Here is a 26105-nt window from a genome sequence, read left to right as displayed (position 1 = left end):
TTTTTTCCACTTGATTTTTTTGTATTATATGTGTTATATTTTTTTATTTTAATTTTAAATCTAAAGCACAGCTTCATATCAGTCAAACATAAATATTCAAAAGTGCAAAACCGAAGCCCAGAGTATAAAATACCATTTCCGCCCTACACTTTACGATACATCAGTTATTAAAACAACCTGCTAAGTATATTAGTACGATGAGTACATTGATAAATATATGTAGAAGAAAAGAGATAGCCACACCATAAGTACAAGCCTCACAATGCTACAAATGGACCCTTCTAGTCATGGAGTATGTATAATGTACGTCAAACAGGTGTAGTTGATAAGCTGTGAACACACTCAGACTGAAAAACATAATTGACAAACTGGGGCCAATGAACGGCCCCCATCTATGCCCTCAGTCTGACCAATGTTAGTTGAAATAAAAAAATCATGACCCGAGATTGATGATGGGAGACAGAGTGAAGTCCCAAGTGACCATTTGCAACATGGCAATCCTAGCCTAGTGGGTCAACCTTACGAGCACAAGCGGTGCATATTATCCACAGCGTACTTAATCACTGCATTTTGTTTACCACGAAACTCATGATGTTTTGTAAAAGATCGGTAGAATAGGAATAATGGTCACAAAATTAATCTAGCTTTTCAAAAAAATTAAAACACAAATTGAGCCAAACACTACACATCATCTCATCCAACACATCACTAAATTGTACAAATACTTCCCGAAAATAGAAAAAGTCCAAGAAGCTTTGACTTTATTTTGACTCTGTCCTCGTTTAATATCACTCATCAGGGTCAAGTATAGATCCATCATTTTGGTATCATAAAGCCTCAATCCGCTTGTGAGAAAATTCAGCTATGAGCTGCATAGGCAAGCCGAGGCCACATGCCTCAATACTAAATTAATTACACTAATTCCTAAAGCCAGAGCTTACAGGTTCCTCCACACATTGTTGGTTTCAAGCAAAAGAATAAGCCATATATCTTCTAATGTCGTCTTTTAACGATTCTGTGTGACGATTTTTCATATTTCCAATGCTTTGCAATGCACCAGGTTCCACGAAGCAAATGCACAACGTATACACATTTGACAGGGCTTAAAACAAATTAAGATTTATAAGAATAAAAAGTCAATGTTTAAACTATATATCACTAGCAAGAAACAAGTTTTTTACTGGGAAAATGCGGACTTGAACGATCCATTGATGAGACATAACCAGTACGTGGTTTACCGTAACAACCTGTACGCAGTTAATTTGCTTTTATAACTTCTACTAAAAGTTTTGATTTATAAATTAATTGAATGATGATATGTTTTGATACATTTTTACTGAGACTTTATATGTATCAATTCAAATAAACATTACCGTGCGAATGGTTTTCTAGTAATTAAGGGCAGTTTTATGTTGCAATAAATATTACATGTATGTTTCTGATCGCAATAAATATTTCTATCTGTCAAAGTCCATATAGACTGCAGAATAAATAGATATTTTCTCATATCTCTGTAACACATCATCTAGTTTGTCTGTAGTGTCTGAATGTAGTGGACATATTACCTGGACACGATGTCCACCTGTAGTGGACACCGTGTTCACACGTAGTGCACTCCGTGTCTACCTGTAGTCTAATTCTTGTGCACTCCGTGTCTACCTGTAGTCTAAACCTCGTGCACTCCGTGTCTACCTGTAGTCTAAACCTCGTGCACTCCGTGTCCACTCGTAGTTCACACCGTGTGCACAATGTGTAACCTTTAGTCTACTACCAACTGTATTAGCAAAGTAGCAGATCTCTTAGCCTTTCAGTTAATGAAAAAAAGTTGTTTGAATGTAAAGTATACACAATATCGATTGGTGATGTCTGATGGCTTATGTCATCCTATAAATGACTTGTAACAAATTCATAGCTAGGGATTTTGATTCACTAATTACCACATTACATGTGATGCCTCAAACATCAGCATTGTATTCCATATTACATGAACTTGCAAGTCTTTTACATGTGAATCACAACATAAAAATGCATCTCATAGGTTAAATGGCATATGCATGTTTAATGTAACAGATGAATGTGTCATGAGTACAAGGAGTTAAAATATGACTGATTCTTTTCGTCCACAATCTACATTTTGGTTCACTAACAAGCGCCCCACTTTTTTACAGTTTTTTAAGTGCCCTCGGCGCTATAATGACAGCGAATATGGTATTATGATACATGTGTGCTATCAGGATCTTGGTCCCCATGCAGAGATATTATTTACTGTGCAGGTTCAAGATGTGACATTTACTCTAAAGATCGAGAAATGTTATTTTCATTTAACAATCTCTATATAAGTTAAAACATACTGAAGGAAACTGATAGGGGTCTCTTTGTAGTACAAAATGACATTGGTTGATATTTAAGACATCTGCATGGTACTCATCCTCCTTTTCTTTAACTGGCTAGGGCCTCTGTACCGGCCAGTGTATATGACAGTTTAAATAATCACTTTAATTTTTTAAATGAGTGAGGATCAAAATTTATATGAAAGTTTAAATTATGTTTTGTTTTTGTTATCAAACTGACTGTTTCTGTAACACTGTATAGGGAACAACCAACTAAATAAAAAAAAAGACCTTCAAAATGGCCCCTGTGTATACAAGATTGAGCCCAGCTATTTTAACACGGCCGCTGATTGGCTGGCTAATTATGAATTTCAACAGTAAAAAAGTTTTCTGACAGGTAATTATCCCTTGATAACCATGATATGAATTTGGAAATTCATATTGAGATTTAGGTTCAAAATATCAATTTTGATAATGAATAGGTAAAAACATTAAAATCTCAAGTTTTTTTTAGTGCAAAATGAGCCTGATTTCAATAAAGCTACCCTGGTTGGAGTTTGAGCAGAAGGACCCAAACTTTTTTTTCTATCTAGTGTTATATGAGAACCTAGACTTTAATTATAGAACACAATAGCTAACTAATATTCCTTTGTTTTAATAATACAGTACAAAACTTTAACAAAGTTTAACACTGTGGTCTAAGTAAAATTATTTAGTTGGTTGCTCTCTACATAGAAATAGGCCTATAAATAAAGTCAAAGTACTTGCCTTTTTTGCCAGTTTTTGTAAGTGACTGGGGCCTCCGTAGCACTGTATATGGCAGTTGGCGTACACGTTGGCCATTGACTGTAGCCACATCTGAGAATGGTTCTCCAGGTAACACATTAGTGTACACAGTCCTGGCAGTGTATTTAGGATAGAAAGTCAGTCAAAATGGCGGCTTAAGATAAAATCATACAAAGTACGAAATTTATACATGTTACTGCAAAAATAAATAAATAACATACCTTCCTCTTTGACATCTAAATTAGAGACTGTGTCCTCTATTGGTATGGCTCTCTCATGTCCAGGACAAATCCGAGGCTTTACAGATGTACCAGTGTCTCCCTCTGGTGTTGGTACTCTGGTGTCTCCCTCTGGTGTTGGTACTCTGGTGTCTCCCTCTGGTGTTGGTACTCTGGTGTCTCCCTCTGGTGTTGGTTCTGGTACTCCTCTGGTGTCTCTCCTCTGGTGTTGATATCTGAGTGTCTGCTTGTGGAGTTCGTACTCCAGTGTCTCCATCTTGTGATTGCACTTTGGTGTCTCGCCCCAGTGTTGGTACTAAAGTGTCTCCATCCGATGTTGTTATTCCAGTGTCGCCCACTGGTGACAGTTCTCCAGTGTCTGCATCATCCCAATCTGTCACACACAAACTTGCAGTTTGCTCACATTCTTCCTTCTCCTGTTAATGCGTAAAAAAAACATTTTCTTTACAAAAACGAGTAATCTGTGAATCTATGCTGAAATGATCAGTATCTAGATGTGTAACAGGAGAGGAGAAAATGTAGTGGCCAGACCGGGATGTGAACCTGGGACGTCCGAACACTAGCCAAATGCTCTACCATTGAGCCGATGATTGATCCAGTCCTATCCCGCTACACATGTAACAAGATATTTTCTGTCCCTTTTATAAACAAATCTTTGTGAATGCCAGAAAAAATCAGATGTCAACTTCTGACAAATAGTTTTAGAAACTGAACTACAGTTCACTGCATAATGTCTCATGATTCTGAGATACTGCACAAAATATGTCTCGATAAGAATTAATGGGTGCTGATTTAAACTTTAATCTTTGAGGTCACCATCATAGCAACCTAGGAAAGTGCAAGGCACTATTATAACTTATTTGATGCAAGAATTGTTTTAGATTTATCATGATCAGGTTAAAAAAACTTATGGAGAACTACAAACAAGAGGACCTTTAAGACCCAAAATACGTAACTTTTCATTTTTTTTTTTTTGTTGAACTTCTTCGAATCGTTTTGGTTTGTATTTATTGTGGACCGCATTAATTGAATCAAGCTGAAAAATAATAAAACTTGGTCCGGACCATGTGAGGATCATTTCATGCAAGTTTCAGCTAAATCACATAGGTAGAACTTGAGAATTTCCAAATGTGTTTTCAAGATAGCGGTTGTGGCAGCCATCTGGGATTTCAGATTGAGTCGAAAAAAAAACTATTGGTCAGAACCATGTCAGGATCATTTCAGGCAAGTTTCATTCAAATTGCACCTGTAGAACTTGAGAAGAAGTTCAAAAAGCTTTTTCAAAATGGAGGCTGTGGCGGCCACCGTGGCTTTCTGATTGAGCCAGAAAAAAAAAAAAAAAAAAAAAATTTGTGATGACTAAAGGTCATCCTGACCCTTTGAATCCTGAAGAACAGGAAATGAGCAAGTGGCCATCTTGGAATAGCAAAATCTTTAAGAAAAAAGTTTGCATGTTGTTCGCGATCCCTTAATATCCCTATAAACCAATTTTCATTTAGATCGGAGACTGAAACCTGAAAACAGGAAGTGGACCAGCGGCCATCTTGGAATACCAAAATCTTTACAAAAATGTGGATGAAATAATTAACTTACATTATATATAATAATAATAATAAAAATACTGTAAGAGGTATCTTCATAATTCCAATTGTTCTGAAATCATAACGATTTTTTAAGTGTTCCAGCAAAATTAATGTAGTGTAACTTACTTACTTTTGGAGAAATCTACTTTTTGTGTCCCTATTTCCCTGATGCAAATATTCACTGTTGCCATACTTGGAAGGTCTTTATTACTACGGTGATTATTCCCCTTGAAAACAAGCGATCTGACGCCCTTCGAGGGTTAAGTTCATTTTACGAATTTAAAGTCAACAAAAGAAGCGGAACAATATCAAGAAACAACGCATTTTCAGCACTAATATCGACATTAGTCGGGCATAGAACTCGATACCAGATAATAAGAATTTCCTGTAACAGTTGCAATAGGAAAATATTACAACGTCAGTAAATAGATGTTTAATTTCTTTCGTTTGATTCAATTTCTAAATTCGATGACTTGATCCAGAACATTCTAGTGACGTCACTTTTAGTAGGAGTGAATGAAACGGTAGTCAGTCCTGCCAAACAGTGACGTCACAATCACCGGAATGACGTCGCTTACATATTTCCCATGGTAGTAAAAGGAGTACACACTCATTCGGTTTGGTGAATGTATCTTTTCTTGATCATCAAAGAAGCATTTCGCTTTGAGTAAAATCGTGTAAATAACAGGCAATTTGCTTTCGTTTTGAATACCATTTTCTGTATGTATAATGAAATAGTTGCAGGATACACAGAATACACGGTCACTATCTTACAATACAAGTTTTATTTTGGTGTCGACAGGGAAAACCGAGATGACTCGGCAAAACCTCCTTATCTCATCTCATTGCACAAACGATATCAGCATCGATATTAATTATAGCTAAATAAAAAATGTCCAACGTTGGAAATATTGCAAGTAGATCTACATACATTCATTATTTACATAATCCAGTAATTAGAATAATAATTTATTTTATCTAGACTAAATAATTTGCAAATCCCATACACCGCCTGCAAGGAGACGTCCTTGACCTATCGCTACCCACGATGCTCTCGATCGTGGTCTTATATAATGTAACTTTTCATGGGATATATATATCTAGATATATCTGTTTTCGACAGTTAAATTTCTATGAACATGTGTAAAACAAGCAGTCTCAACTGTTATTCTGAGACCGTAAGGTGCAATCTTGGTCATCCCAGTCCCTCTGGTGTTGGTACTCTGGTGTCTCCCTCTGGTGTTGGTACTCTGGTGTCTCCCTCTGGTGTTGGTACTCTGGTGTCTCCCTCTGGTGTTGATATCTGAGTGTCTGCTTGTGGAGTTCGTACTCCAGTGTCTCCATCTTGTGATTGCACTTTGGTGTCTCGCCCCAGTGTTGGTACTAAAGTGTCTCCATCCGATGTTGTTATTCCAGTGTCGCCCACTGGTGACAGTTCTCCAGTGTCTGCATCATCCCAATCTGTCACACACAAACTTGCAGTTTGCTCACATTCTTCCTTCTCCTGTTAATGCGTAAAAAAAACATTTTCTTTACAAAAACGAGTAATCTGTGAATCTATGCTGAAATGATCAGTATCTAGATGTGTAACAGGAGAGGAGAAAATGTAGTGGCCAGACCGGGATGTGAACCTGGGACGTCCGAACACTAGCCAAATGCTCTACCATTGAGCCGATGATTGATCCAGTCCTATCCCGCTACACATGTAACAAGATATTTTCTGTCCCTTTTATAGACAAATCTTTGTGAATGCCAGAAAAAATCAGATGTCAACTTCTGACAAATAGTTTTAGAAACTGAACTACAGTTCACTGCATAATGTCTCATGATTCTGAGATACTGCACAAAATATGTCTCGATAAGAATTAATGGGTGCTGATTTAAACTTTAATCTTTGAGGTCACCATCATAGCAACCTAGGAAAGTGCAAGGCACTATTATAACTTATTTGATGCAAGAATTGTTTTAGATTTATCATGGTCAGGTTAAAAAAAACTTATGGAGAACTACAAACAAGAGGACCTTTAAGACCCAAAATACGTAACTTTTCATTTTTTTTTTTGTTGAACTTCTTCGAATCGTTTCGGTTTGTATTTATTGTGGACCGCATTAATTGAATCAAGCTGAAAAATAATAAAACTTGGTCGGGACCATGTGAGGATCATTTCATGCAAGTTTCAGCTAAATCACATAGGTAGAACTTGAGAATTTCCAAATGTGTTTTCAAGATAGCGGTTGTGGCAGCCATCTGGAATTTCAGATTGAGTCGAAAAAAAAACCTATTGGTCAGAACCATGTCAGGATCATTTCAGGCAAGTTTCATACAAATTGCACCTGTAGAACTTGAGAAGAAGTTCAAAAAGCTTTTTCAAAATGGAGGCTGTGGCGGCCACCGTGGCTTTCTGATTGAGCCAGAAAGAAAAAAAAAACTTTGTCAGGACTAAAGGTCATCCTGACCCTTTGAATCCTGAAGAACAGGAAATGAGCAAGTGGCCATCTTGGAATAGCAAAATCTTTAAGAAAAAAGTTTGCATGTTGTTCGCGATCCCTTAATATCCCTATAGACCAATTTTCATTTAGATCGGAGACTGAAACCTGAAAACAGGAAGTGGACCAGCGGCCATCTTGGAATACCAAAATCTTTACAAAAATGTGGATGAAATAATTAACTTACATTATATATAATAATAATAATAAAAATACTGTAAGAGGTATCTTCATAATTCCAATTGTTCTGAAATCAGAACGATTTTTTAAGTGTTCCAGCAAAATTAATGTAGTGTAACTTACTTACTTTTGGAGAAAATCTACTTTTTGTGTCCCTATTTCCCTGATGCAAATATTCACTGTTGCCATACTTGGAAGGGCTTTATTACTACGGTGATTATTCCCCTTGAAAAACAAGCGATCTGACGCCCTTCGAGGGTTAAGTTCATTTTACGAATTTAAAGTCAACAAAAGAAGCGGAACAATATCAAGAAACAACGCATTTTCAGCACTAATATCGACATTAGTCGGGCATAGAACTCGATACCAGATAATAAGAATTTCCTGTAACAGTTGCAATAGGAAAATATTACAACGTCAATAAATAGATGTTTAATTTCTTTCGTTTGATTCAATTTCTAAATTTGATGGACTTGATCCAGAACATTCTAGTGACGTCACTTTTAGTAGGAGTGAATGAAACGGTAGTCAGTCCTGCCAAACAGTGACGTCACAATCACCGGAATGACGTCGCTTACATATTTCCCATGGTAGTAAAAGGAGTACACACTCATTCGGTTTGGTGAATGTATCTTTTCTTGATCATCAAAGAAGCATTTCGCTTTGAGTAAAATCGTGTAAATAACAGGCAATTTGCTTTCGTTTTGAATACCATTTTCTGTATGTATAATGAAATAGTTGCAGGATACACAGAATACACGGTCACTATCTTACAATACAAGTTTTATTTTGGTGTCGACAGGGAAAACCGAGATGACTCGGCAAAACCTCCTTATCTCATCTCATTGCACAAACGATATCAGCATCGATATTAATTATAGCTAAATAAAAAATGTCCAACGTTGGAAATATTGCAAGTAGATCTACATACATTCATTATTTACATAATCCAGTAATTAGAATAATAATTTATTTTATCTAGACTAAATAATTTGCAAATCCCATACACCGCCTGCAAGGAGACGTCCTTGACCTATCGCTACCCACGATGCTCTCGATCGTGGTCTTATATAATGTAACTTTTCATGGGATATATATATATCTAGATATATCTGTTTTCGACACTTAAATTTCTATGAACATGTGTAAAACAAGCAGTCTCAACTGTTATTCTGAGACCGTAAGGTGCAATCTTGGTCATCTCAGCCAAAACACAGGCGCACATAAATTAGGACAGAAACATTTACTAGTAATTTGGTACGTATGTCATTTAAAAGTATTGGAGACCTTTTGATATGCACATGTATATCATGACGTTTCAAGTGGCTGGCCGTATTATTTTTTGTGAAAAATTAATTATACATATATGTTATAAAATTCGGTTAGCTCTTTTATTGTCATTATTGTTATATACACTGTATGTGATATTTGAATGAAAACACATATTTTACCTAAAAAGCCAATAATATATATAATGTAAGTATCGGTTTGCTTGTAATAATAATACAAGAGGCCCAGAGGGCCTGTATCGCTCACCTGGTTTTTTGTTAGTAATTATCACAAGACTCTGACAATTAGAAAAATAAGCAAAATTGACTCCCAAAGTTTAATTTTGAATCACAACCATACAATGATGCTATTGATACCATACAAATATGCTATCCAATACATAGGTTCAGAGACAAAGTAATTTATATGAAAGTAGTAGCCTAATTGACCTTTTTGACCTCGCATCTATTGCCGTCTAAGGCCCCGGGGGTCAGCCCTATCATTTGTACAATTTCAAATCCCAACCCTGTAAGGATGCTACCATTGCATTATAAGTGCTCTTCCATTCTTAGTTGCAGAGAAGAAGTCGTTTATATGGAAATAGCTAAATTAACCACTTTTGACCCCACCCAGGCCCCCGGGGGGTCAGCCCCATCATCTGCAAAATTTTGAATCCAAACCCTATAAGGATGTAACCATTGCATTATGAGTGTAATCCCATGTTAAGTTGCAGAGAAAAAGTCATTTACAGTGGACCCTCGATAATCCGGACACCTTCGTTCCCAGCCTAAACCGTCCGGATTACGAGTTTTCCGGACTGCCGAATTCCGTGTTCTTAGTCAATTAAATTGTCACGTACGAGTTACTCCCCTTGACCTTGTAATCGATGATAGGCTTTTATGTAATATACGTGTATCATAATTAATACTTCTTTTGTTATGTTTTATAGGTATTTTTATATCATTACGTTAAAAATATTGAATAAACGTATTTCTTCTTCAAAATACGAAACCTAAAGCCATTGTTAATTGTGTAGTATGTATGCATATAGCTACGTATCCCACTCTTGATCTATCGTACGGCAAATTGCCTAACAAAGGATCAATATCATCTACGTTCTTGGCATAAAAAAACTATGATAACAAATAGTTGTGAACATTTTATGAACTCATATAATTGTTATTTTGTATAATGTGTGTTTTTAATGCCCATTTCTACAAGTATTTGCTTTCTGACTTACAGACGTTTGTAACGACTACGCGCCCGTTCACGTCTAACTTCGTGCACAATGTCACACACGTGTAAATGGCATATGCCGTAGCCTTTATATCTTATACCATAAGCGATGAATTCGAATAGATTCACATACATTTAAAATTCTTATTAATTTTGTGAGTATTATCTCACTTTATTGTATCCGATACTCATAGCGATGTATTCTGCATGCGAAACAAGTAAGGTATCTACAGCATACGTACCCGTACCCAAGCTCAAACTGCATGTTTAAAAGCGTGTGGCTAAACGTATATTGCGTATCTCAATAACAACACTGAAGTACCGTTACATGACTGCATGTACCCGTGTGAAAGATGTTCAGGTAAACGCCCGTGGCTATGACCTGGCAGCCGTCGTTATTACAACACACTCAGTGTCAAGTGATTGTGTGTATTGTACACATGACTGTAGCTGGCCTTGGATTTTCTCGGCACGTGGCGACAACAAATTGTCCGGATTATTGCGGGAATTTATTAACGAAAATGACATTCCGTTCCCAAAATGGAGTTCCGGATTCGGAATACGAATTTCCGGACTAGTGAGTATTAATAACGTTACGGAAATTGACGCCTTTTGACCCCGCCCCTCAGGCCCCCGGGGGTCAGCCCTGTCATTTGCACAATTTGGAATCCCCACCCTATAAGGATGCTACCATTGCTTTATGGGTGCTATACCATGCTTAGTTTCAGAGAAGAAGTCGTTTATATGGAAATAGCCAAATTGACCCCTTTTGATCCCGCCCCTCAGGCCCCCGGGGGGTCAGCCCTGTCATTTGCACAATTTTGAATCCCCACCCTATAAGGATGCTACCATTGCTTTATGGGTGCTATACCATGCTTAGTTTCAGAGAAGAAGTCGTTTATATGGAAATAGCCAAATTGACGCCTTTTGACCCCGCCCCTCAGGCCCCCGGGGGTCAGCCCCATCATTTGTACAATTTTGAATCCCCACCCTATAAGGATGCTACCATTGCATTATGGGTGCTATACCACGCTTAGTTTCAGAGAAGAAGTCGTTTATATGGAAATAGCCAAATTGGCCCCTTTTGACCCGCTCCTCAGGCCCCCGGGAGGTCAGCCCCATCATTTGTACAATTTTGAATCCCCACCCTATAAGGATGCTACCATCGCATTATGGGTGCTATCCTATGCATGGTTTCAGAGAAGAAGTCGTTTATATGGAAATAGCCAAATTGACCCCTTTTGACCCCGCCCCTCAGGCCCCCTGGGGGTCAGCCCCATCATTTGTACAATTTTGAATCCCCACCCTATAAGGATACTACCATTGCATTATGAGTGCTATCCCATGCTTAGTTTCAGAGAAGAAGTCGTTTTTATGGAAATAGCCAAATTGACCCCATTTGACCCCGCCCCTCAGGCCCCCGGGGGGTCAGCCCCATCATTTGTACAATTTTGAATCCCCACCCTATAAGGATGCTACCATTGCATTATGAGTGCTATCCCATGCTTGGTTTCAGAGAAGAGGTCGTTTATATGGAAATGGCCAAATTGACCCCTTTTGGCCCCGCCCCTCAGGCCCCCGGGGGATCAGCCCCATCATTTGTACAATTTTCAATTAGTAGCCCATAAGGATACTACCAGTCATATTTTGTTGAAATCCAACCGGACGCCGGACGCTGCGGTATCCCATAAGCTCACCTCGGTCCTTCGGACCAGGTGAGCTAAAATTTAATAATAAGAAACCGAGCAAAAACAATATGTCCCCCCACTTCTCTTAGGGGACATAATAATAGATATATCTAAATCCCTCTCAAGCTGGGGGAATAAAATATTTATTCTGTAAGCAAGAGGCCCATTGGCCTTAACGGTCTTCTGATATTTGATACAAAATACTTTTGTCATTTACTAGCCAACTGATGTCTTTTGTTCACAAAATAGAAACATAGATCTAATAGGTCTGCATACAAAGTTTCATTAACCTTGGAGCATATTAACTAACATTATCGTGTTTACAAGGTTCAATAATTATTATTGCAAAGGCAACAAGGACATAGTCATTCAGATCCCCCGCCAATGGAGATATCAAAGCTGAAGTAACTTTGATTGTGGAGATTTATGTGTATGAAAAAAAACAGGAAAAAGTGCAAAAAATGAAAACCTAAAAATAGCAAAAGGTACTACTACACCATAAAATGAATGTGTCTATGAAGTGGAAATATCTCTGCTGGTTTTAGAGTTATGCTCCGGAAACGAACCTGGTACAAAAATATGATATTTTCAGCAATGTTTCCATGGTTACGGAAAAAGTGCAAAAAATGAAAACCTTAAAATAGCAAAAGGCACTACTAGACCATAAGAACAATGTGTCTATGAAGTTTCATGGAAATATCTCTGCTGGTTTTAGAGTTGTGCTCCGGAAACGATTCTTACACAAAAATCTGCCATTTTCAGCAATGTTTCCATGGTTACAGAAAAAAGTACAAAAAGTGAAAACCTTAAAATAGCAAAAGGCACTAATAGACCATAAGACCAATGTGTCTATAAATTTTTGTGGAAATATCTCTTCTGGTTTTAGAGTTATGCTCCGGAAACGAACCTGGTACAAAAATATGATATTTTCAGCAATGTTTCCATGGTTACGGAAAAAGTGCAAAAAATGAAAACCTAAAAATAGCAAAAGGCACTACTAGACCATAAGAACAATGTGTCTATGAAGTTTCATGGAAATATCTCTGCTGGTTTTAGAGTTGTGCTCCGGAAACGATTCTTACACAAAAATCTGCCATTTTCAGCAATGTTTCCATGGTTACAGAAAAAAGTACAAAAAGTGAAAACCTTAAAATAGCAAAAGGCACTACTAGACCATAAGACCAATGTGTCTATGAAGTTTCGTGGAAATATCTCTTCTGGTTTTAGAGTTATGCTCCGGAAACGAACCTGGTACAAAAATATGATATTTTCAGCAATGTTTCCATGATTACGGAAAAAATGCAAAAAATGAAAACCTAAAAATAGCAAAAGGCACTACTAGACCATAAGACCAATGTGTGTATGAAGTTTCGTGGAAATATCTCTACTAGTTTTAGAGTTATGCTCCGGAAACCATTCGTATGGACGGACGGAACCCATTTGTATATCCCCCGCCAACTTCGTTGGACGGGGGATAATAACTCCTAATTAAGTTTAAAAGTCGGATCAAGTTTTTGAACTCGTTCGAGATCTAGATCTTTCCTTGAGATCTAGATTATTTCAATATTATCGTGTTCACAACGTCCAATCATAATAGTGCAAAGAGCAATAACTCTGTAAATTACAGTCAAATCAAGCTGATTTTCAAATTTATTCGAGATATTTCCAACGTTAGTCCATATGTAAATTTCCATTAAGCTCAGTGCATATTTACTTAAGTTATCTGCATGTTCACAAGTTCCAATAATTATTAGTGCAAAGGGCAATAACTCCATAAATTATCATCGATTCCAGCTGTTCTCAAAATATTCCAAGATATTTCCAATGTTAGTGTACATACAAAGTTTCATTAAGCTCGGTTCATCTTTACTCAAATTATAGTGTTCAAAAGGTCAAATAATAATTATAAGTGCAAAGGGCAATAATTCCGTAAATTAATGTTGAATCAAGCTGTTTTTTGAACTAGTTCAAAATATTTCCAATGTTAGTCTAAATACAAAGTTTCATTAAGCTCCGTTTTTATTTACTCAAGTTATCGTGTTTAAATAAAAGATCCAATAATAATTATAAGTGCAATGGGCAATATCTCCATAAATTACACTCAAATCAAGCTGATTTTCAAATTCTCCCCAAATCTTTCCAATGTTAGTCTACATACAAAGTTTCATTGAGCTTGGTTTATATTTACTCAAGTTATCGTGTTCCCAAGTTCAAATAATTATTATTAGTGTAAAGGGCAATAACTCCATAAATTACTGCCAAATTACGCTGATTTTCGTACTCATCCGAGATCTTTCCAATGTAAGTCTACATACATAGTTTCATTTAAGCTCTTTGACATATATGTTATATTGGTATACCTACTCTTTGTCTCTATTGTTATATTGGTATACCTACTCTTTGTATCTATTGTTATATTGGTATACCTACTCTTTGTATCTATTGTTATATTGGTATACCTACTCTTTGTATCTTATTGTTATATTGGTATACCTACTCTTTGTATCTATTGTTATATTGGTATACCTAGTTTGTATCTATTGTTATATTGGTATACCTACTCTTTGTTTTTTGTATCTATTGTTATATTGGTATACCTAGTTTTTGTATCTATTGTTATATTGGTATACCTACTCTTTGTATCTATTGTTATATTGGTATACCTACTCTTTGTATCTATTGTTATATTGGTATACCTACTCTTTGTATCTATTGTTATATTGGTATACCTACTCTTTGTCTCTTTGTATCTATTGTTATACCTACTCTTTGTATCTATTGTTATATTGGTATACCTACTCTTTGTATCTATTGTTATATTGGTATACCTACTCTTTGTATCTATTGTTATATTGGTATACCTACTCTTTGTATCTATTGTTATATTGGTATACCTACTCTTTGTATCTATTGTTATATTGGTATACCTACTCTTTGTATCTATTGTTATATTGGTATACCTACTCTTTGTATCTATTGTTATATTGGTATACCTACTCTTTGTATCTATTGTTATATTGGTATACCTACTCTTTGTATCTATTGTTATATTGGTATACCTACTCTTTGTATCTATTGTTATACCTACTCTTTGTATCTATTGTTATATTGGTATACCTACTCTTTGTATCTATTGTTATATTGGTATACCTACTCTTTGTATCTATTGTTATATTGGTATACCTACTCTTTGTATCTATTGTTATATTGGTATACCTACTCTTTGTATCTATTGTTATATTGGTATACCTACTCTTTGTATCTATTGTTATATTGGTATACCTACTCTTTGTATCTATTGTTATATTGGTATACCTACTCTTTGTATCTATTGTTATATTGGTATACCTACTCTTTGTATCTATTGTTATATTGGTATACCTACTCTTTGTATCTATTGTTATATTGGTATACCTACTCTTTGTATCTATTGTTATATTGGTATACCTACTCTTTGTATCTATTGTTATATTGGTATACCTACTCTTTGTATCTATTGTTATATTGGTATACCTACTCTTTGTATCTATTGTTATATTGGTATACCTACTCTTTGTATCTATTGTTATATTGGTATACCTACTCTTTGTATCTATTGTTATATTGGTATACCTACTCTTTGTATCTATTGTTATATTGGTATACCTACTCTTTGTATCTATTGTTATATTGGTATACCTACTCTTTGTATCTATTGTTATATTGGTATACCTACTCTTTGTATCTATTGTTATATTGGTATACCTACTCTTTGTATCTATTGTTATATTGGTATACCTACTCTTTGTATCTATTGTTATATTGGTATACCTACTCTTTGTTATCTATTGTTATATTGGTATACCTATTTTTGTATCTATTTTATTGGTATTTTAATTGTTATAACCTACTCTTTGTATCTATTGTTATATTGGTATACCTACTCTTTGTATCTATTGTTATATTGGTATACCTACTCTTTGTATCTATTGTTATATTGGTATACCTACTCTTTGTATCTATTGTTATATTGGTATACCTACTCTTTGTATCTATTGTTATATTGGTATACCTACTCTTTGTATCTATTGTTATATTGGTATACCTACTCTTTGTATCTATGTTATATTGTATACCTACCTATTGGTATACCTACTCTTTGTATCTATTGTTATATTGGTATACCTACTCTTTGTATCTATTGTTATATTGGTATACCTACTCTTTGTATCTATTGTTATATTGGTATACCTACTCTTTGTATCTATTGTTATATTGGTATACCTACTCTTTGTATCTATTGTTATATTGGTATACCTACTCTTTGTATCTATTGTTATATTGGTATACCTACTCTTTGTATCTATTGTTATATTGGTATACCTAATCTTTGTATCTATTGTTATATTGGTATACCTAGTTTTTGTATCTATTGTTATATTGGTATACCTACTCTTTGAGCTTGTTCCTGAAGTTTCTGGACAGCTTTACAGTGACAGGGTATAAATATGTACTGGAGGAACTTTTTGAGGGTCCGGTAGTCAACTGTATTGGCATAGGTGTGGCGTCTCAGCTCACATAAGTCTTTACCCTAAAACACAGAAAAAGGTCAAAGTTAACACCCAAACACAGAGGTATGTACAAATAAGGTGCAATGTCTACTGTTACGGCTCTGGTCAGTCTTAATTCTGAAATAGAAAAGAAATACAGAAACTAGCTAGGATAACCACTTTCAGAACTTTATATAATCTTATTTCAGCATTTCATGGCAGACAGACAGACAATCAGATTCTAGTATACCCCCCTTAACTTCGTTAAGAGGGTTATAACTATATTATCTTCACAGTTTAGACACCTTCTGTACATTTCATTTTAAAATTCATGTTTCATCCAGGGAAAACATAACTTAAAACACACTGGTTACATTTCAGTTTCTAAAATATAGTGGATCTTGGTTGATAGGAACTGGGATAATTTCGATAACCTGGCTAAATACAAAGTATTTTGCTGATCCTGGCCAAATTCCCTTTGTTTATAAAACTTGGAAAATTTGAATTCGGAAAAATTGAAAAATCAAATAATGTAAAGTAAATTTTTGGTGTGAATGACAAAAATCATACATCATACTTCCTGTATAACTTCCTATGACTACATGTGTCTTATTTACATAACTTATATCTGCTATTTATATGTGCATAAAAAATTTGTTGTGACTGCTGTTGATGAATCAATATTTTGGATATATTCGGTTTTATTGTTGATTTGCAACCACCATCGACACTTTTGACAGCTTCCTTGTTACATTGTTTTACGACATGGAACTAGTTGAGATATATATATATGCTAATAAAATATAAAGTTAAGAAATTGTCAGTAGACTTGAGAATTTGCCTAATTCGAACACTCGGATAACTCAAAGTTTTATCTCGGTCCCTTCGAGTTCGTATTAACTGAGTTCCACTGTACATGGAAAACAATAGACACCCTGATATACATTTCGGTTTTTTTTTTTTTTTTGCTTTTTACAATAAAATGTGTTGAAATTGAAATAAAACATAGCAGAGATCATAATGTCCACTTTCATGGCACTAGACTGTATTATGACAGCTAATGAAAGTAAGAAAATTTAATCATTCACGTGTGTCTGGCTAGTCCTACAGGATACTTAATAGTCTTCAAACTGATGATAACGATGAATGACAATGTTCATTGGCTGTGGGCGATGTCGCTGGTTCTATATCTGAGGACAGTGTATCTGTGCTTTACCATACATCTGAAAAGTAGTCGTTGGCTTTGGACGATGTTGCCAGTTCTATATCTGAGTACAGTGTATCTGTGCTTTACCATACATCTGCAAAGCAGTCGTTGGCTTTGGGCAATGTCGCCAGTTCTATATCTGAGTACAGTATATCTGTGCTTTACCATACATCTGGAAACCAGTCGAGAAATATGACCAAGCACTAGAGGTGACAAAATTAATCACTGGACAGTCATTGCGAGCTTAGACATTAGCACTGGAATTGTCTGGTATGGTTAATGATTCTGATGAGATTGAAGAGATACCGTGACCAATGCTGGGGTTTAGGCACATATGTATGTGGCAAACAAATTAAGGTGTCCAAGTTCATGAATTAACCCTTCAACTCTTGGTTTAGAGTTTGAGATTTTTGCGATTTCGCAGAACATTGGCACTGTTGAGAGAAAACAAAAAAAGTATTTCAAATATGAAGACAAAATTGCGAAATTTTTGCCTGGCTACAATAACTGCCTGTATAGTATACTATATTCGCCTTAATTAGCGCCCATGGCGCTTAGATAATTGAAACAAAGTTGAACCAAAATGTATGTTGTGGAAGAAAAAAGTCAGCCATATTTTAAATCTTTCTGTACTCATGGTACTTTTATCTGTAACAGTAACCATATATATAGAGAATACACGGTTAGTATCTTACAATACAAGGTTTATTTTGGTGCGAGACTTATGTATTGTAAGATTAGCCTCGTCATCTCGGCTTTCCGTGTCGAGCACCAAAATAAAACTTGTATTGTAACATACTAACCGTGTATTCTGTTTATCCTGCAACCATTATGGCATTCAAAACAAAAGCAAATTGACAGTTCCTTTCTTTGTTTCGCTCAAAGCGAGACGCTTCTTTGATGCGGAGGTAAAGATTCATTCACTTAACCGAATGAGAGTGTACTCTTGTTACTGCCGTCGAAAATAAATAAGCGCATTCACAAACAGTAACCGTAATTCTATTCAGTGTGATATATCACTGAAAGGAAATGAAAATACTAAAATAACAATTAATACCCATTAAAGAATTACTTAACAATGCATACCTTTGTCATGAGCCAAGAAAAAGATGACACCGCCATACGAGATTTTCGATATCGTAAAAATGACATCATTTCGATGAATGTGACGTCACATTTTAGCGGGACTGAATGACGTTTCATTCACCGGAAGGTTCAAGTTCTGGGTAAAGTTAAAAAAAGTTCCGTCAGATATGGAACAAATTCACGTGATCTTATTGGAGGATATAGTTTATCCAGCAGTAGCTATCGGTCAGTATGTGGGACAGTTGCAGGATAACTGTCTTTTATCCTCTGAGACGCATTACTATGTTGTGATTCACATGTAAAAGACTCGTTTAAGTTCATGTAATATGGGATACAATGCTGATGTTAGAGGCATTATGTGTTGTAAAACATTGTTCAATCCATGGAAAAGGGGCGTTTATACAACTTAAACTCTCTCTACAAAGGGGAGGGGCACTAATTACAGCAAATACGGTATATGGAGATGCAACCATATGCTATTTATGTTTGAAGTTGATTATCTTTTTCTGAAGAGCACATAAACTTCAGCGTTTATCAAGTACTGAGATTTGACTCAACAATTAAATTTTTTCCAAATTTCAGATAAATAATTCAATAACTAGTTAACTGTTAGGTCATCTTCTGTTTTTGACAAGTAAGCATACATTATCTTCATAACAATGACCATAACAAAGACTAAAGGACAATGTTTTTGACATTATGTGAGAAGGAACTGACTGATCACCAGAAGTATGTCTAGCCACACCCTGTCCTCTCACAGGCACAAGTTTCCATTCAATATCAGAACAAATGTCTTAGTATACAAATTACTAAATTCATGGCATATGTGGTACCTGTTCCATTTGACTGACAGCTGGCAAATCACAAATTACATTCTGAAAGGTTCATTTGGGATCAGTTTATGTTGTTTAAAATAGAAGTCAAATGTTTCAAGTCACCAAAAGTAAGGTATGGCTTACTCTATAGGCCCTACACGAATATTCCCCCAAAGGTATGGCTTACTCTATAGGCCATATGACCTCTATTAATATCCCCTCCCCCAAAGGTATGGCTTACTCTATAGGCCATAGGCCCTCTATGAATACCGACCCCTCCAAGGGTATGGCTTAATTACTCTATAGGCCATAGGCCCTCCATGAATATCCCCCCAAGGGTATGGCTTACTCTATAGGCCATAGGCCCTCCATGAATATCCCCCCAAGGTATGGCTTACTCTATAGTCCATAGACCCTCCATGAATATTCCCCCATCCAAACATTTCATGGAAGGGACATAAAAATGTTCCTTACAAACGGCAATATCCGTTTCTTATGAAGCCAGGAAGCCAAGAACTGGACCAGTCTTCCCTGCTGTGATTTTTACTCAGGATTGTTTCATCTAAATGACACCAGATATATGTATGATTTAAAATTTCAAATGGTTGCTTTAATAGTGTTCAGTGCAAGCAGATTCAATCTGAAGATGAATCTAAAGGGTCAACAAAGGATGACCCCCGAGGTCAACAAAGGATGACCCCTGAGGTCAACAAAGAAGTAATGATGACCCCTGAGGTCAACAAAGAAGTAATGAGGACATTAAGTATATTTATGACCCCTGAGGTCAACAAAGGATGACCCCTGAGGTCAACAAAGGATGACCCCTGAGGTCAACAAAGAAGTAATGAGGACATTAAGTATATTTATGACCCCTGAGGTCAACAAAGGATGACCCCTGAGGTCAACAAAGGATGACCCCTGAGGTCAACAAAGAAGTAATGATGACACAAAGTACGGATGACCCCCGAGGTCAACAAAGGATGACCCCTGAGGTCAACAAAGAAGTAATGATGACATAAAGTACGGTATATTTATAGAGATTTTACTCTTAACTGGTGGCAAATATTTTCATTCATATTGAAAGCAATCTGGCTACATGGTCAACCTTATTCTGCTAAGAGAATTTGTAGATAATGATTCCCACAATGGATGTAGCAGACCATTTAGTTTGTAGATAAGGATTCCCACAATGGATGTAGCAGACCATTTAGTTTGTAGATAAGGATTCCCACAATGGATGTAGCAGACCATTTAGTTTGTAGATAAGGATTCCCACAATGGATGTAGCAGACCATTTAGTTTGTAGATAAAGGATTCCCATAATGGATGTAGCAGACCATTTAGTTTGTAGATAAGGATTCCCAAAATGGATGTAGCAGACCATTTAGTTTGTAGATATGGATTCCCACAATGGATGTAGCAGACCATTTAGTTTGTAGATAAGGATTCCCACAATGGATGTAGCAGACCATTTAGTTTGTAGATAAGGATTCCCACAATGGATGTAGCAGACCATTTAGTTTGTAGATAAAGATTCCCACAATGGATGTAGCAGACCATTTAGTTTGTCGATAAGGATTCCCACAATGGATGTAGCAGACCATTTACGTTGTAGATAAGGATTCCCACAATGGATGTAGCAGACCATTTAGTTTGTAGATAAGGATTCCCACAATGGATGTAGCAGACCATTTAGTTTGTAGATAAAGATTCCCACAATGGATGTAGCAAACCATTTAGTTTGTCGATAAGGATTCCCACAATGGATGTAGCAGACCATTTAGTTTGTAGATAAGGATTCCCACAATGGATGTAGCAGACCATTTAGTTTGTAGATAAAGATTCCCACAATGGATGTAGCAGACCATTTAGTTTGTAGATAAAGATTCCCACAATGGATGTAGCAGACCATTTAGTTTGTCGATAAGGATTCCCACAATGGATGTAGCAGACCATTTAGTTTGTAGATATGGATTCCCACAATGGATGTAGCAGACCATTTAGTTTGTAGATAAAGATTCCCACAATGGATGTAGCAGACCATTTAGTTTGCAGATAAGGATTCCCACAATGGATGTAGCAGACCATTTAGTTTGTAGATAAGGATTCCCACAATGGATGTAGCAGACCATTTAGTTTGTAGATAAGGATTCCCACAATGGATGTAGCAGACCATTTAGTTTGTAGATAGGGATTCCACACAATGGATGTAGCAGACCATTTAGTTTGTAGATAAGGATTCACACAATGGATGTAGCAGACCATTTAGTTTGTAGATATGGATTCCCACAATGGATGTAGCAGACCATTTAGTTTGTAGATAAGGATTCCCACAATGGATGTAGCAAACCATTTAGTTTGTAGATAAGGATTCCCACAATGGATGTAGCAGACCATTTAGTTTGTAGATAAGGATTCCCACAATGGATGTAGCAGACCATTTAGTTTGTAGATAAAGATTCACACAATGGATGTAGCAGACCATTTAGTTTGTAGATATGGATTCCCACAATGGATGTAGCAGACCATTTAGTTTGTAGATAAAGATTCCCACAATGGATGCAGCAGACCATTTAGTTTGTAGATAAGGATTCCCACAATGGATGTAGCAGACCATTTAGCCTCTGATATAGGACCCTAATTATCTTTTATTGATAATAATCACACGGACACAAGCACTTTTGGAACGGCTTCAAATGTCTCCTTGGCTAACGGTCAATAAAACCCTGACATGTAATATCCATATCAATAAATCTGTAGAATGAAAGGGTTTGTGTGTTGTTTGTTACAGTGTTGTATACTTAAGTATCCATCAATATTACTGTGTATTATTATATACCGTTACACAGTCTGTGATCTATACAATTCCTGGAGAGAATCTATTATTCTAAACAGGATTCTGAAACAGGATAATCAAGTTCTAACATCATATATGATATATCTCAGAGAGATATTCATTTGCATGACTGCAATGAAGATTTAAGTCTTTGATTACCGGGGAATTGAAAAGGCGTCACGATCCGGTCACCAGTTCCAATATGCACCAGAGGTTTCAAACATTACACAAAGCCTGATGCTGTTCCAAAACTATAAAAATATCAATTATATTGTTAAAAAAATAAGAGACATGCTTTACAATGATTTTCTCATCACAGTTGAAATCTGTCTGTTTTTATCATCAAAATCACATTTGTGCTACCATGCAGACTAAAGCCACAGAAAGTCAACTGCAGCAGTTTGTTCCAGCAGTCATGCGATATTGATCTTTAAGAGATTTTTTTTCCCTACAAAAATTATATTGCACTATGATTTGTAAAGATAATATTGTGTTGTTTAGAAATTAGTCAATGGTGTTGAATGGGTGCAATGATATTTAGAGACAATTGAATGTTGCTTTAGAAATTCTAAAATTGGGTTTAAAATTCATATTTAGAGACCTTCTTGATCTATTTAACAGTGATCTTTTGTTTTTGCCAAGTACATGATAAGCCCACTGGTTTTGTGACTGTAGAATTCATATATAGCTGAAATTACCATAAATACCATTTTCAGTCCTATGAGCACCCCTATTCGTATAAGCGTCCCCCCCCCCCCCCCCCCCGCCTTTTTTCAGGCCTCAATTTCACTGAACTCAAATTAAACTGAGTATTTTTTTATTGATTTCTTTTGCAAAATTGGTTTTATTCAGTGCCCCCTTTTTTGCTTCAATTTGTGACTGACTATATAACTAATAATAATGGGTAATGTAATAATTATCGCATTGAGGACCATTTATTTGTTTCATTAGATCTTTGTTTCCTATTTGTTTTCTCAAGAATCTGAAATTAAACCTGAATCATGATGGCGAAGTATACAATCAATTGCCACTTTTAAAATATTTGGCCTACAGTAGGCCTACATATTTATTTATGTATTTCTTTCCGGAATCTTCAAATAACTGTATAAGGAACCTGAAGAACAATACTGAATAATTCATAAATCAACAATAATTCGACATTCCAGGTGCACAATAGGCCTACCTCAATGCGACATCAGACTGGTTGTATATTGAAAGCATCACAAACAAAAGCGACACAAACATCCATCCAAAATTTATAGCGCAGACTCCATGATCATCTCTGCATTCTCGCTGAGATAATCACTTAAAGAAATGCCGATAAATTAATTGTAAAGTGAGGGTTGATAGATACGAACACCTCCATTTGTTTATGATCCCAGTGAAGAAAACGCTTGAATTCTTACGTTTGACTTTCACCGCGTCATCAACTTTCAAACTGGCGTAGGGTAAGCAACTTGTATTTAAAAAATGCATTTAATTTAATTTTAAGTATTAAAATGATTTTAAATTAATTTTACATAAAAAATTGATAATAAGTAAAATATATTTTTACGGTAATGAAATGGTATATTTAGTTGAAGAGAATATGTTACAATTTTGAAGCGAGGGCGACAGCCGCCATATTGCACCATAATAAAATTTTCTGACCCCCTATAAAGTGATAGGGGGTCACCACGTGACAGCTCACTGCCAATCATTTAGGGACACATCTGTCCGAGGTGCGTTAATTTTCCTTATTAGGTCACTAACAAACTGTGTACCTAATTGTCTTTTATAAACATTATGACAGGACTGCTAGGACAGGGCAGAATAAGACTCAATACCTGACAGAGGATAGGACAGGATATCACATAACAGGGCAGGACAGGGATGGGACAGGATATAACATAACATGGCTGGACAGGGATAGGGCAGGATATAACATAACAGGGCAGGACGGGTATGGAACAGGAACAGGATATAACATCAGGATATAACATAACAGGACAGGACCGGTATGGGACAGGAACAGGATATAACATAACAGGGCAGGATATAACAGGGCAGGACAGGATGGGACAGGGATATAACAAAAGGGCAGGACAGGATGGGACAGGGACAGGATATAACATAACAGGCAGGACAGGAATGGGACAGGGACAGGATATAACATAACAGGGCAGGACAGGATGGGACAGGACAGGATATAACATAACAGACGGAGAGGACAGGGAAGGACAGGACAGGATAAACAGGGCAGGACAGGATATAACATAACAGGACAGGACAGGGATGGGACAGGGACAGGATATAACATAACAGGGCAGGACAGGGATGGGACAGGACAGGATATAACATAACAGGGCAGGACAGGGATGGGACAGGACAGGATATAACATACACAGGAAACAGGACAGGAGGACAGGTGGGACAGGACAGATATAACATAACAGGCAGGACAGGGATGGGACAGGGACAGGATATAACATAACAGGGCAGGACAGGGATGGGACAGGGACAGGATATAACATAACAGGACAGGACAGGGATGGGACAGGGACAGATATAACATAACAGGGCAGGACAGGGATGGGACAGGACAGATATAACATAACAGGGCAGGACGGGATGGAGACAGGACAGGATATAACATAACAGGACAGGACAGGGATGGGACAGGGACAGGGACAGGATATAACATAACAGGACAGGACAGGGATGGGACAGGGACAGGATATAACATAACAGGGCAGGACAGGGATGAGACAGGACAGGATATAACATAACAGGGCAGGACAGGGATGGGACAGGGACAGGATATAACATAACAGGGCAGGACAGGGATGGGACAGGGACAGGATATAACATAACAGGACAGGGACAGGGATGAGACAGGACAGGATATAACATAACAGGCAGGACGGGATGGACAGGACATAACAGGCAGGACGGGATGGACAGGACAGATATAACATAACAGGGCAGGACAGGGATGGACAGGGACAGGATATAACATAACAGGGCAGGACGGGGATGAGACAGGACAGGATATAACATAACAGGGCAGGACAGGGATGGGACAGGGACAGGATATAACATAACAGGGCAGGACAGGGATGAGACAGGACAGGATATAACATAACAGGGCAGGACAGGGATGGGACAGGGACAGGATATAACATAACAGGGCAGGACGGGGATGGGACAGGACAGGATATAACATAACAGGGCAGGACAGGGATGGGACAGGGACAGGATATAACATAACAGGACAGGACAGGGATGGGACAGGGACAGAATATAACATAACAGGGCAGGACGGGGATGAGACAGGACAGGATATAACATAACAGGGCAGGACAGGGATGGGACAGGACAGATATAACATAACAGGGCAGGACGGGATGAGACAGGACAGGATATAACATAACAGGGCAGGACAGGGATGGGGACAGGGACAGGATATAACATAACAGGGCAGGACGGGATGGGACAGGACAGGATATAACATAACAGGGCAGGACAGGGATGGGACAGGACAGGATATAACATAACAGGGCAGGCAGGGATGGACAGGACAGGATATAACATAACAGGGCAGGACGGGGATGAGACAGGACAGGATATAACATAACAGGGCAGGACAGGGATGGGACAGGGACAGGATATAACATAACAGGGCAGGACAGGGATGAGACAGGACAGGATATAACATAACAGGGCAGGACAGGGATGGGACAGGGACAGGATATAACATAACAGGGCAGGACAGGGATGAGACAGGACAGGATATAACATAACAGGGCAGGACAGGGATGGGACAGGGACAGGATATAACATAACAGGGCAGGA

General features: G+C 37.1%; 1 protein-coding gene across 1 annotated transcript in view; it reads right to left on the bottom strand.

Moving 5' to 3' along the window:
* Positions 1–26105, bottom strand: part of LOC138316639 (ATP-dependent DNA helicase Q4-like) — a 280275-nt gene that overhangs the window by 24717 nt on the left and 229453 nt on the right. Inside the window, exons 16-20 of the mRNA XM_069258313.1 lie at positions 16231–16368; positions 6137–6442; positions 3598–3771; positions 3338–3557; positions 3099–3229 (exon numbers count right to left, since the gene is read on the bottom strand). Coding sequence (XP_069114414.1) covers positions 3099–3229; positions 3338–3557; positions 3598–3771; positions 6137–6442; positions 16231–16368 — 969 coding nt within the window. The remainder of the gene's footprint in view (positions 1–3098; positions 3230–3337; positions 3558–3597; positions 3772–6136; positions 6443–16230; positions 16369–26105) is intronic.

This window comes from Argopecten irradians, chromosome 2 (assembly GCF_041381155.1).
Source record: "Argopecten irradians isolate NY chromosome 2, Ai_NY, whole genome shotgun sequence".
Lineage (NCBI taxonomy): Eukaryota > Metazoa > Mollusca > Bivalvia > Pectinida > Pectinidae > Argopecten > Argopecten irradians.
The sequence above is the reverse complement of the archived record's forward strand: the minus strand, read 5'-3'. Positions and strand labels throughout refer to the sequence as shown.